General features: G+C 55.3%; 1 protein-coding gene across 3 annotated transcripts in view; it reads left to right on the top strand.

Annotated features, from left to right (window-relative positions):
• Positions 1-5,118: 5,118 nt before the first annotated feature.
• Positions 5,119-13,044, top strand: part of LOC104009172 (maltase-glucoamylase) — a 56,692-nt gene continuing 48,766 nt past the window's right edge. The window contains exons 1-4 of one of the 3 annotated variants that reach the window (XM_087777793.1): positions 5,119-5,403; positions 6,639-8,449; positions 10,444-10,567; positions 11,614-11,687. In XM_087777793.1, coding sequence (XP_087633919.1) covers positions 10,444-10,567; positions 11,614-11,687 — 198 coding nt within the window. In that variant the 5' untranslated portion in view covers positions 5,119-5,403; positions 6,639-8,449. Of the gene's footprint in view, positions 8,450-10,443; positions 10,568-11,613; positions 11,688-13,044 lie in introns of all 3 variants that reach the window. The other 2 variants (XM_087777794.1, XM_087777792.1) reach the window with 2 other exon arrangements.

The following is a 13,044-nucleotide window of genomic DNA, read 5'->3' as shown; positions in this document are numbered from 1 at the left end:
ATAGGGGGTCTATAGGGGGTCTATAGGGGGTCTGTAGGGGTCTATAGGGGTCTATAGGGGTCTATAGGGGGTCTATAGGGGGTCTGTAGGGGTCTATAGGGGTCTGTGGGGGTCTGGGGGGGGAGGGAGCTATAGGGGGTCTGGGGGGGCTATAGGGGTCTATAGGGGTCTGGGGGGGCTATAGGGCGTCTGGAGGGTCTATAGGGGTCTATAGGGGGTCTGTAGGGGTCTATAGGGGTCTATAGGGGGTGTATAGGGGGTCTGTAGGGGTCTATAGGGGTCTGGGGGGTCTGGGGGGAGGGAGCTATAGGGGGTCTGGGGGGCTATAGGGGTCTATAGGGGGTCTGTAGGGGGTCTGTAGGGGTCTATAGGGGTCTATAGGGGGTCTATAGGGGGTCTGTAGGGGTCTATAGGGGTCTGGGGGGTCTGGGGGGGGAGGGAGCTATAGGGGGTCTGGGGGGGCTATAGGGGTCTATAGGGGGTCTGTAGGGGGTCTGTAGGGGTCTATAGGGGGTCTATAGGGGTCTGGGGGGGTCTGTAGGGGTCTGGGGGGAGGGAGCTATAGGGGGTCTGGGGGGGCTATAGGGGTCTATAGGGGTCTGGGGGGGCTATAGGGCGTCTGGAGGGTCTATAGGGGTCTACAGGGGGTCTGTAGGGGTCTATAGGGGTCTATAGGGGGTCTGTAGGGGTCTATAGGGGTCTGGGGGGTCTGGGGGGGAGGGAGCTATAGGGGGTCTGGGGGCTATAGGGGTCTGGGGGGGTCTGTAGGGGTCTGTAGGCGTCTATAGGGGTCTGGGGGGGCTATAGGGCGTCTGGAGGGTCTATAGGGGTCTATAGGGGGTCTGTAGGGGTCTATAGGGGTCTATAGGGGGTGTATAGGGGGTCTGTAGGGGTCTATAGGGGTCTGGGGGAGGGAGCTATAGGGGGTCTGGGGGGGCTGTGGGGGGTCTATAGGGGGTCTGTAGGGGTCTATAGGGGTCTGGGGGGTCTGTGGGGGGAGGGAGCTATAAGGGGTCTGGGGGGAGCTATAGGGGGTCTATGGACATCTATAGGGGTCTATGGGGGGTCTATAGGGGTCCCTAGGGTGGGGATTGGCTACAAGGGGGGCTCTATAGGGGTCCCTATAGGGGGTGTCTATTGGGGGGCCTTGAGGGGGGCTGTAGGGTGAGGTTCTCTATAGGGGAGGGTCTGTGGGGGGCCCTGGGGTGGGGGGATCTCTATAGGGGTCCCTATAGGGGGTCCCTAGGCTGGGGGTCCCTATAGGGGGTTGGCTATGGGGGGGTCCCTAGGGTGGGGGGTCTCTATAGGGGTCCCTATAGGGGGTCGCTGGGGGGTGGGGGTGGCTGTGGGGGCCCTAGGGTGGGCGTCCCTAGAGGGGTCCCTATAGGGGGGTTGCTGGGGGGCCCTATGGGGGGGCTCTGTGGGGGGGCCCTAGGGTGGGGGGGGTCTCTATAGGGGTCCCTATAGGGGGTCGCTGGGGGGTGGGGGTCCCTAGGGTGGGGGTTGGGTATGGGGGGTCTCTGTGGGGGGGTCCTTATAGGGGTCCCTATAGGGGGGTTGCTGGGGGGGTCCCTACAGAGGGGTCCCCCAGCCCCCCCTCCCCCCCCCCGGCCGATGGGGCCGCAGCCGGCGGAGGAGGAGGAGGGGGGGGGGGGGGGGTCGCCCCCCCGCAGCCCCTCCCCCCCGTGGGGGGTGCCCTGGGAGGGGGAGGGGGCCCCGGTGCCGGTGCTGGGGGTGGCGGCCCCCGTCCTGCTGCGGGGGGAGACGGGCCGGCTGCTGCGGGAGCTGGGGCGCGCCCGGCCCCCCCCCCGCCTGCCCCACCTCAAGCGGGTGCGGGGGGGCCCGGGGGGCGGCCCTGCTGCTCTGCCTCGACCCCCCAGGTACTGGGGGCACTGGGAGCACTGGGGGTGCGGGGGGGCCCGGGGGGCGGCCCTGCTGCTCTGCCTCGACCCCCCCAGGTACTGGGGGCACTGGGAGCACTGGGGGGGCTGGGAACAGTGGGGATACTGGGGGCACTGGGAGCACTGGGGGTGCGGGGGGGGCCCGGGGGGGCGGCCCTGCTGCTCTGATTCGACCCCCCCCCAGGTACTGGGGGCACTGGGAGCACTGGGGGGGCTGGGAACAGTGGGGATACTGGGGGCACTGGGAGCACTGGGGGGGCTGGGAACAGTGGGGATACTGGGGGCACTGGGAGCACTGGGGGGGCTGGGAACAGTGGGGATACTGGAGGCACTGGTAGCACTGGGGCTGCGGGAGGTACTGGTGGCCCTGGGGACGCTGGTGGCACCGGGGATGCGGGAGGTACTGGTGGCACTGGGGACGCTGGGAGCACTGGGGGCACTGGGGGAGGCAGCGGGGACGCCCGGGCCACTGGGGCCACGGCCGGTGCCGGAGCCACCGCGGACACGGCTGCCACCGCAGGTGCAGGAGCCGCCGGCGCCAGCGATGTCACCGAGGCCGGCGCGGGCCCTGGAGCTGGGTGCGTGACCGGGGACGCCGGGGACGCCAAGGAGCGGGGAGCTGCCGGTGCCGGCAGGGCCACCGGGACCCTCGGGGACAGCGGCGCCGGCAGGGCCACCGAGGCCACCGCGGGCCCTGGAGCTGGACGTGTGACTGGGACGGCTGGGGACGCCACCGCCGGCAGCGCCACCGATGTCACCGCGGGCCCTGGAGCTGGATGCGTGACTGGGGACGCCAACACCGGCAGGGCCACCGGCGCCGCCACGGCCAGCGCCGGCCCCGGGGACACGGAAGCCACCGATGCCACCGGCCGCGCCACGGCCAGCGCTGGCCCCGGGCACACGGAAGCCACCGATGCCACCGGCGCCGCCATGGCCGGCGCTGGCCCCGGGGACGCAGGAGCCGCCACCGCGAGCGCGGCCGCCGCCCCGTCGCCGCCGTCCCCCGGTGCCGGGGCCCGCCTGCCGCCGCTGCAGGTGCTGCTGGGCCCCGGGGTGTCGAGCCGGGGGCTGGGGCCCCCCTTCCGCGTGCGGGTGCCGGGGCGGGCGCCGGCAGCGGGGGCGGAGGCGGCGGCGGCGCGGGCGGCGGGGCTGTGGCCCTGGGTGAGCCGGGGCGGCGCGCAGGCGGCGGCGGCGGAGGCCCCGGTCTTGGGCCCGGGGGAGGCGGCGGCGGGGGCCGCCATGATGGCGGTGGCGGTGGCGGCGGCGCGGCGGGGGCGCGGGCGGGGATGGTGCCGGCGGGGGCGGCGGCGGTGGAGCCGGGCTCGGGGCGGGTGCTGGCGGCCGCCCACGACGGGCGGCGGGGAGGGCACCCGCTGGCCCACGCCGCCATGGCCTGCCTGGCCGCCGTGGCGCGGGGGCGGCGGCGGGGGGCCGGGGCCGAGGGGGGTTACCTGTGCGCGGGCTGCGACGTCTACCTGACGCGGGAGCCCTGCGCCCTCTGCGCCATGGCGCTGCTGCACGCCCGCGTGCGGCGGGTGCTCTTCGGGGTGCCGGCCCCCCAGGGCGCCCTCAGCACCCGCTACGGCCTCCACGGCCGGGCCGCCCTCAACCACCGCTACCGCGCCGTGGGCGGCGTGGCCCCCCGCGCCTGCGCCCGCCTGGCCCGCCTCGGCCGGGGGGAGCCCGCCGCCCCCCAATAAAGCTGCGGCCGAGGACGCTGGGCCTGCTGGGGGCACTGGGGGTGCTGGAGGGACTGGGGGCAGTGGGGGCACTGCTGGCGCTAGGGATGCTGGAGGTGGTGGGGATACTGGAGGGACTGGGGGCGCCGGGGGCACTGGGGACGCCGGAGGGACTGGGGGTGCTGGGGATACTGGAAGTGGTGGGGATACTGGAGGGACTGGGGGCGCCGGGGGCACTGGGGACGCCAGAGGGACTGGGGGCGCTGGGGGTACTGGAAGTGGTGGGGATACTGGAGGGACTGGGAGCGCCGGGGGCACTGGGGATGCCGGAGGGATTGGGGGTGCTGGGGGCACCGGGGATACTGGAAGTGGTGGGGATACTGGAGGGACTGGGAGCGCCGGGGGCACTGGGGATGCCGGAGGGATTGGGGGTGCTGGGGGCACCGGGGATACTGGAAGTGGTGGGGATACTGGAGGGACTGGGGGCGCCGGGGGCACTGGGGACGCCGGAGGGACTGGGGGCGCTGGGGATACTGGAAGGAGTGGGGATACTGGAGGGACTGGGGGCACTGGAGATACTGGAGGTACCAGTGGTACTGGGGGTGCTGGAGGGACTGGGGACGGTGGGAGCACTGGTGGCGCTAGGGATGCTGGAGGTGGTGGGGATACTGGAGGGACTGGGGACGCCGGAGGGACTGGGGGCACTGGGGGTACTGGAAGTGGTGGGGATACTGGAGGGACTGGGGGCGCTGGGGGCACTGGGGACGCCAGAGGGACTGGGGGCACTGGGGGTACTGGAAGTGGTGGGGATACTGGAAGGACTGGGAGCGCCGGGGGCACTGGGGATGCCAGAGGGATTGGGGGTGCTGGGGGCACCGGGGATACTGGAAGTGGTGGGGATACTGGAGGGACTGGGGGTGCTGGGGGCACTGGAGATACTGGAGGTACCAGTGGTGCTGGGGACACTGGGGGTGCTGGAGGGAGTGGGAGCACTGGTGGCGCTGGGGGTGCTGAATGTAGGGGGAGCACTGGAGCGACTGGGGGTGCTGGAGGTACCAGTGGTGCTGGGGATGCTGGAGGTACTGGGAGCACTGGAGGTGCTGGGGGCGCTGGGTATGCTGGGGGTACTCAGGATGCTGGACGTATTGGGAGCACTGGGGATGCTGGAGATACTGGGGGCACTGGAGGTGCTGGGGATGCTGGAGGCAGTGGGAGCACTGGTGATGCTGGTGGCACTGGGGATAGAATCACAGAATCGTTTAGGTTGGAGAAGGGCGTGGAGGCCAGCGAGGCCAAGCGTTGGCCCAGCGCCACCGGGGCCACCCCGAACCCCGGCCCCAAGCCCCCCGGCCCCATGGCTCGGAAGCCCCTCCAGGGACGGGGACGCGGCCCCTGTGCTGGGCAACCTGGGCCAGCGCCTGGCAGCCCTTTCCGTGAAGACATTTTTCCCAATATCCAACCCAAACCTCCCCTGGCGCGGCTTGCGGCCATTTTCTCTCCTCCCATCGCTTGTTCGTGGGGAGAAGAGCCCGACCGCCATCTTGCTCCAGCCTCCTTTCAGGCAGTTGCGGAGAGCGATGAGGGCTCCCCTCAGCCTCCTCTTCTCCAGGCTGAACCCCAACTCCCTCACAAGTTCTCCGGAACCTTCTCCTCGCTCTCCAGTCCCTTCCGCAGCCTCGCTGCCCTGCTCTGGCTGCGTGATGTCGGGATGAAGTCCCCTGTGAGGACCAGGGCCTGTCAACGCGATGCTGCTCCCCTCCGTCTGTAGTGGGCCTCGGCTGCCTGTTCCTCCTGGGCTGCAGCAGCCACAACGTCACCACAAGGTCACTGTCACCCGTCCTCGCTGTCATCCCAACCCAGCTCTCAGTTGGCTCCTCATCCGTCTCCACGGAAAAGCTCCACATGCTCCATAAAGGGCGACTCTTCTGCTCCTTCCTGAGGAGCTTGTGTCCCTCCATCGCAGCCCCGCAGTTGTGGGAGCCATCCTGCGTCATCTCCGTCCTGCGTCGTCTCCGTCCCACTCGCGTTTCACCATCTCCCTCCACCGTGACGCCTCTGTCCCACCACGACATCTCCGTCCTGCCACAGCGTCTCTGTCCCATGTCATCTCCGTCCCACCATGACATCTCCGTCCTGCCACAACATCTCTGTCCCGTGACGTCTCCATCCCACCACGACGTCTCCATCCCACCACGACGTCTCCATCTCACCACAACGTCTCCATCCCACCGTGACGTCTCCATCCCACCGTGACGTCTCCATCCCACCACGACGTCTCCATCCCACCATGACGTCTCCATCCCACCACGACATCTCCATCCCACCATGACGTCTCCATCGCACCATGATGTCTCCGTCCCGTCACGACGTCTCCATCCTGCCACAACATCTCCATCCCACGTCATCTCCATCCCACCACGACCTCTCCGTCCCGCCATGACATCTCTGTCCCACCACGACATCTCCGTTCCGTCCCATGTCATCTCTGTCCCATGATGTCTCCATCCCTCCATGACGTCTCTGTCCTGCCACGACATCTCCATCCCACCACGACATCTCTGTCCCATGTCATCTCCATCCCACCATGACGTCTCCGTCCCACCACATCTCCGTCCTGCCATGACGTCTCCATTCCGCCACAACATCTCCATCCCACGTCATCTTCATCCCACCACGACGTCTCCGTCCTGCCATGACATCTCTGTCCCACCACGACGTCTCCGTTCTGTCCCATGTCATCTTTGTCCCACGATGTTTCCATCCCGCCACGACGTCTCCATCCCGCACCATCTCCATCCCACCATGACATCTCTGTCCCACGCCGTCTCCATCCCACCACGCCGTCTCCATCCCACCACGACGTCTCCATCCCACCATGACGTCTCCATCCCACGACATCTCCGTCCCGCCGCGTCTCTGTCCCCACGAGACCGTAGAACCGCCCCCCCCCCAAATCGGACCGTAGATTTTGGTCACGTCGCATTGTCGAGCGTATTTTGATTTGTCCAAGGCGTGAGCACTCACGGAGAAAATGCGCTTTTTTTTTTTCCCCCCCCAGGCAAATTTTTCATTTTTTTTCGTCGCTGAAAGGGGAGAGAATACGTTTTTGGCAATTTGGCTTTTGGGAAACGTCTACCTCAAAAAATACCGGTTATTCATTTGCGTGCATAAGCAACTGCTCTACGTTTACGATGGCGGTTCAAACCATCAGGGAACTCGTTCCTATGGCGTCCGACTCCACCTCAGTTTCTGTTTATACTTTCACTAGCAATAAAAAAAGATTTTTTTTTTTTCTTTCCACGTGGGAATCACGCTCCGGTGTCGTGTCTCAGGTCCTGGTGAGACCTTGAGAGGCGTCCTCTCCGCTTCTGTCAGCGAGGTCACCGGCGGCGACCGCTCTCTTTACAGCTCCGTGACGCGGCGTTCCCTCGTTTACACGTGGAGCCGCAAAATGTCTTCCCCCTTCGACCCAACCCGCCTTTGGTTGCGCTGTGCTCTCATGGCTATAACTCAAACGAACAAAGAAGTGTTAAAAACCACCAAGATGGAAGTTTCAGACCGTGGTCCTCTTCGCGGTGCTGCGCGCCTGGCCCAAAAACCCGCTATTTTGGCCCGTTTTTAAATACCTCGATGGGTGAAGGTCTGTCCAGGCATCGGCGGATGGAGTTGATGCCATGTCTACAATGTCTTGCATCTCCTCCGGGTACTTTGAAAATGAATTTTAACCATGTTTGTTGCTTTTCCGTGGGGATGCAATCACGCGATTGGAATTCAAGATGGAGCTAGCGAGCAAAATAAGAATTTTGTGAATTGTTTTATAACGAAAACTCCTGAGTTTCGAGGCCAGGCTCGCCGTGGGATAAACCTTCTTCAGGCTGATGGCTACCAGACCGATCGGTTGGGGTTCTGCCAGGCCTGGTGGCCTTCCGTTTGCTCACGTGGCAAATAAATAGAAGTTAAAATACAGGAGAAGAGGGATCGCCTGAAGTCTTCCCCCCGCGTCAGCAGGCTCCGGTAGGAATTCAATAATTAAGCGAAGGAGAACGTGCGGGGCAACGCGCTCTTTGCACGAGGAGGAGTCCCCGGGCTCCGATCTCGGCGTCGGGATTCGGCTTTTAAGCTAAAAATGGAAAAATCACCTCGAAAGCACTTGCCCTGCCGCCCGGCCGAGCGCCGCGGGGGTGGACGGGAAGGAAGAGTTTCCTTTTCTCTGCTTTTTGGTGGCGTTTCTGAGCGCTTCTTTGCAAGAGAAATGGATTTTGGTCACGTCCTTTGTAAAAAGCATTTTGTTTTTTTCCCCTTGAAGGATTTTTGGTGTGAAAGAGGCAGGTTTTGGGGGTGGGCACGGCATTTCTAGCGGCTGATTTTTGTTGGAGGGTGGAGTTTGATCCGGGGAGGTCCCAGGACCCTTTGCCGAATTAGAAGCGAATTTTCTTACTTTTATGGATTTACCAGAACTCCCTTGTCTTCGGCTCACCGATTTTCAGGACGTAATCGGCTCTTAATTCCTGCGAATCTCATCGGGACGCGAGAAAATACGCTCGATTTTATAGCGGTTTTACTCGTTTTCGCAGTCCCTGACGTTTTCGTTCCGGCGACTCGCTGTCGCGGCATGCCTCGCAGAAACCGTGCGATAAATCGGCGATAGCAGAACCGTGAATTCAGGGAAATGCCCGTTTCTCGTGCCGGAGGACTCTGCCGAATCAGCAAAACGAAGTCGTAAATCCTTAAAAAAAAAAAAGAGGAAAAACGCCTGCCATTGGCGGACTTCGTTAGCAAACGATGGACCCAGCTGATAACGGGACGGAATAAAACGTGGATTTACGGCGGAGCGCAACAGCTGCAAAAGGAAGGCGACAGGGCTGCAAGGTACGTGGGTTTAATTTCCCGGATCCTCCTTTTCCGAGGGATTTTTCCCCGGCTGCTGCCTGTTTGCCTGGCGGTCGAAGGGGCGTTTATAAATCAACCATCTTTATTTTGAGCAGCTGAATCCTTGGGAATGGAAGAACGGAAAAGGGAACGTTACGGTTGGGTGGGATGGGTCCTTAGGGCAATACAACCTGTAATAACAGTAATAATAATACCTCAGTTTTCACATTTATTAATTATATTTTTATAATTATTTCGTATATATAATTTATTTTTATAGAATTTATTTTTATAGAATTTATATTAATGTAATTTATATCGGTATACATTTATTATAGTATTTTTATATATTATTATGTATAATATTATAATATTAGATTGTAACAATATATTATATATTATTATGTTATTATAGATAATATATAATATCATATAATAGTAATATAGTGCTATAAATTATAGTAATGTAAATTCTATAAAAATAAATTCTATGTATTCTTTAAATATATATTCTATAAATATATAATAATACATAATAATGTATAATAATACTATAATATTTTTATATATTTATATATATTATTATATATTATATATTTATATATTATATATTACATATTCATATATTGTCATATATAATATATTTATTTATTATATATTATATATATTTATATATTATTATATATCATATATTTATATATTATTATATATTATATATTTGTATATTATTATATATTATATATATTTGTATATTATTATATATTATATATATTTATATATTGTTATATAAGAGATATCTATATTTATATATCATTCTATATTATTATATATCATTATATATTATTATATAGATTTTTCATATATATATTTCGTATATATATTATTACATATCTGATCATTATTATTTCAGTTTTCCCCCCCGATGTGTGTTAGTTCTTTGGGCTGCCGGTCAATATTCAGTCAGTATGAAAGGGAATTGCAGAGAGGCAATATATCGTTCAGTGGTCAAAATGAATATTTAAATTAATATGGAAATAAGATTTCTACGACTGGAGTTTTGGTTTGTTAGAAAAAGTAAAACTTGCAAAACCGAATTGTGCAAATGGGTTCGGTTTTAGTGCTGGAGTTTCAGTAAAATGGGGAAAAAAAAAAAAAAATCTCCGGCATTATTGTTGTTGGACGGGAATTCTGTTTTGTGCGTATCTGGAAGGAGTTTGCAGGGAGGAAAAAAATCCCTCGGTGGTGAACAATGACGTCATCGACGTCACTTGGGTTCTTCGGAATATGAGAATTATTGTACTTGGCCCTTGTAGGAACGTATGCGTGAGGGGGTACGCTTTAAGGCTGAAGCAGAATCACAGAATCGTTTAGGTTGGAGAAGGGCGTGGAGGCCAGCGAGGCCAAGCGTTGGCCCAGCGCCGCCGGGGCCACCCCGAACCCCGGCCCCAAGCCCCCCGGCCCCATGGCTCGGAAGCCCCTCCAAGGACAGGGACGCGGCCCCTGTGCTGGGCAGCCTGGGCCAGCGCCTGGCAGCCCTTTCCGTGAAGACGTTTTTCCCAATATCCAACCCAAACCTCCCCTGGCGCGGCTTGCGGCCATTTTCTCTCCTCCCATCGCTTGTTCGCGGGGAGAAGAGCCCGACCGCCATCTTGCTCCAGCCTCCTTTCAGGCAGTTGCGGAGAGCGATGAGGGCTCCCCTCAGCCTCCTCTTCTCCAGGCTGAACCCCAACTCCCTCACAAGTTCTCCGGAACCTTCTCCTCGCTCTCCAGTCCCTTCCGCAGCCTCGCTGCCCTGCTCTGGCCACGCTCCAGCCCCTCCATGTTCTTCTTGTCATGAGGGGCCCAACGCTGAACATGGGATTCGAGGGGCGGCCTCACCGGTGCCGAGCACAAGGGGGACGATCCCTGCCCCGGTCCTGCGGGCCACGCTCTATATAGTTTATCAAAATTATTATTTTTGATTTCCTTATACAACAATGTTCTTCCGGGCGTAGATGGAAAAGAAGAAATTCAGCAAATTGGAAATTATATTCATCGTCCTCTTCTGTTTGGTGGTGGCCGTGGCCTGTGTCCTCATCGGGATTTTAGCAACGAGGGAAACCGTATCCAAAAGCAGCGGTAAGTGCCGATTTCTGCCACTGAATCTGAAAAAAAAGCCTCATCTTGAACATTTTGGATCTGTTTGATAATTTTTTTTTTTTTTAATATATATATATATGTACACACACATATAAAGGTCATATATTAAAATATATTTGCATATAATATATAAATATATAGTAAATTATATAAAATACATCTATAAGAGATAATTTATAACTTCTAAATATATAAAATTTCAATATAAATATAATAAATAGAGTTAAAAATGAAAACAATTATTTTAGAATCTGCAGAAATTGGATGCTGCCCTCAGGATCTGTTGGGGATTATTTTAATGCCAGTTGGGATCGGACTCTTCAAGAATATGGAAAATCACCTCCTCCCCACCCCAAAAAAATGAGAATAAGCATTTGTCATCTGCCTTTTGCAGAATTTATTACGGCTCTTGACGTTACTCTGTTTTTATTGTTAACCGACGGCGAACTGGAGTCGCGTGCCAATAACGGGGCTGACGTCGAATTGCGGAAATAAATGGGGTGCCGCATAATTAAAGGCAAATTTTATCCCCCTACACCTCAATTTCTTTTGTTTCATTTTGTAATTATCATAAGAGGAGGATTTTGATATTTTTTCACTTAAAACATCATGTAAAAAAAAAGACGGAGGGAGGCAAAGCCCTGTTGAACGGAGAAAAACCGATAACCGTAACCACCTGTAATATTTTTACTGTTTCGGTACATCGGAAATCACTTGTTTTAGAGACACCCCTGCGTTTAACCCCAGGAAAAATGAAGTTTTTCTGTCTTTATTTGGAGCGGTTGTGCAGAATTTTGTAAAACGGGCGCGTCAGCAGGAGTTGAGGCTCGTTGGAAGCGATGTTCCTGGCTGGAGACTTTTGAAACGATGAGAAATGAGCCGGGAAAATCGTTAAAAGGGAATTTAATACCAACAATAATAGTAGTAAGAGCAGGAGCAATAGCAATACTAATCCTAGTAATAATAATAATAATAATTTTAATTTCAATTCTTGAGATTAACCCCTTCGTTTCTCTGCCTCACAGAATTTTCCCCAAACTGCCCGAACGTGCAAACGGCCGAGCGGATCGACTGCATCCCGGACCAAGTCGCCACCAAGGTCTGAAAACATGAGAAAAAGAGGGAAAAAAAAATAAGTTTTATAGCCTAACGCTATAAATTACGCTAAATTATAACCTAACGCTATAAATTACGCTAAATTATAGCCTAACGCTATAAATTACGCTAAATTACAGCCTAAATGGGATAAATTACTCCCGTTTAATAACAAAATAAATTACCTTTTTAACCATTTTTCAACCAGCAAACGCCTGACTATTTTTTGGTGACGTGCAGCCACCGATAGTAACCAATTTAACCAATTTCAGCCCATTACCAAGTTGGATTTTTCTCCTTGTGGGAGCACTCGGAGCAGTGCCAAAGTCCATCCCGTTGATTTAAATTTAAGTTGGGATCAAAATTGGGCCGACACCGAGCAATTTGAAAAAACATCCGCTTTGCTGAAGCCGCCTTTTTTTCGGCGTGCCGTCAGATATTAACGTTCCTAAAGGCGTCTTAAAATAAGAATTAGCCCGTTGCGATGCGTGAGATTTTTAGGCTGCGATATCGCGATATTTTCCGAAGCAAATGGAGTCTCCGGCGCCCTCTTACGTTGGCGCCGTCTCGATAATGGAGCGCAGAATTGCGAAAACGAGGTGAATTATTTCAGTTTTCCAGCAAAACCCACTCTCGTAATGTCATGAAAGAACGTTTAATACGATTTGGCTGCTAAAACTGTAATTAAAGGTCAAACGGATGGCAAAGTCCTCTTTTCCACGGGAGACGGCGCGTGGCATCGGAGCAGCCTTGCAGATCGTTTTAATCTTTAATTAATACCTTGGACCCATCTGTGTCACGCCAAGTGACTAACGTTAAATATTAACTTGTAATTTAATATTAGGATTAAAGTTACAATTTAATATTAATGTTAAATATTAAAAAAGCGGAGAAGCGACGTGGCCATCACGTATTGCGGGAAATCTCGCCGCCGTTGTGCCGCAAATTCTATTTATTTATTTAAGTCTTTATTTATGTCTTCATTTAAGTCCCACGTTTTGCATCACCCCGAAGACAGAATTGGGTTTTTTTTTAATAAGATTCGGTGCAGAACGGAGCAGGGCCCCGAAGGGAATGAGCTGAAAATCCTCTTTTCCTTCCTGAAGAGTCGATTTTGCAGAATTATTGGATTTATTTCAATAGTCATGAATAATAGAGGCGATTTGCCGCTCCCTTTTTTTACCGTTAAGCGGATTTCAGGCTAAAGGCTCGCTGGGGAAATTCCAAATAATTGCGATTCCACGTAAGCTCGTTTAGCTGATAGCTTTGCTTTCCTCATTCGGGCGAAATATCTCTAAAAAGCCAGCAAACAACCGCGTATAACTAGAATTACCGAAAAAAAAAAACGTATTTATTAACCA

This window comes from Nipponia nippon, unplaced genomic scaffold, assembly GCF_047370975.1.
Source record: "Nipponia nippon isolate SJK-2023a ecotype South Korea unplaced genomic scaffold, ASM4737097v1 scaffold_41, whole genome shotgun sequence".
NCBI classification, from domain to species: domain Eukaryota; kingdom Metazoa; phylum Chordata; class Aves; order Pelecaniformes; family Threskiornithidae; genus Nipponia; species Nipponia nippon.
The sequence above is the reverse complement of the archived record's forward strand: the minus strand, read 5'-3'. Positions and strand labels throughout refer to the sequence as shown.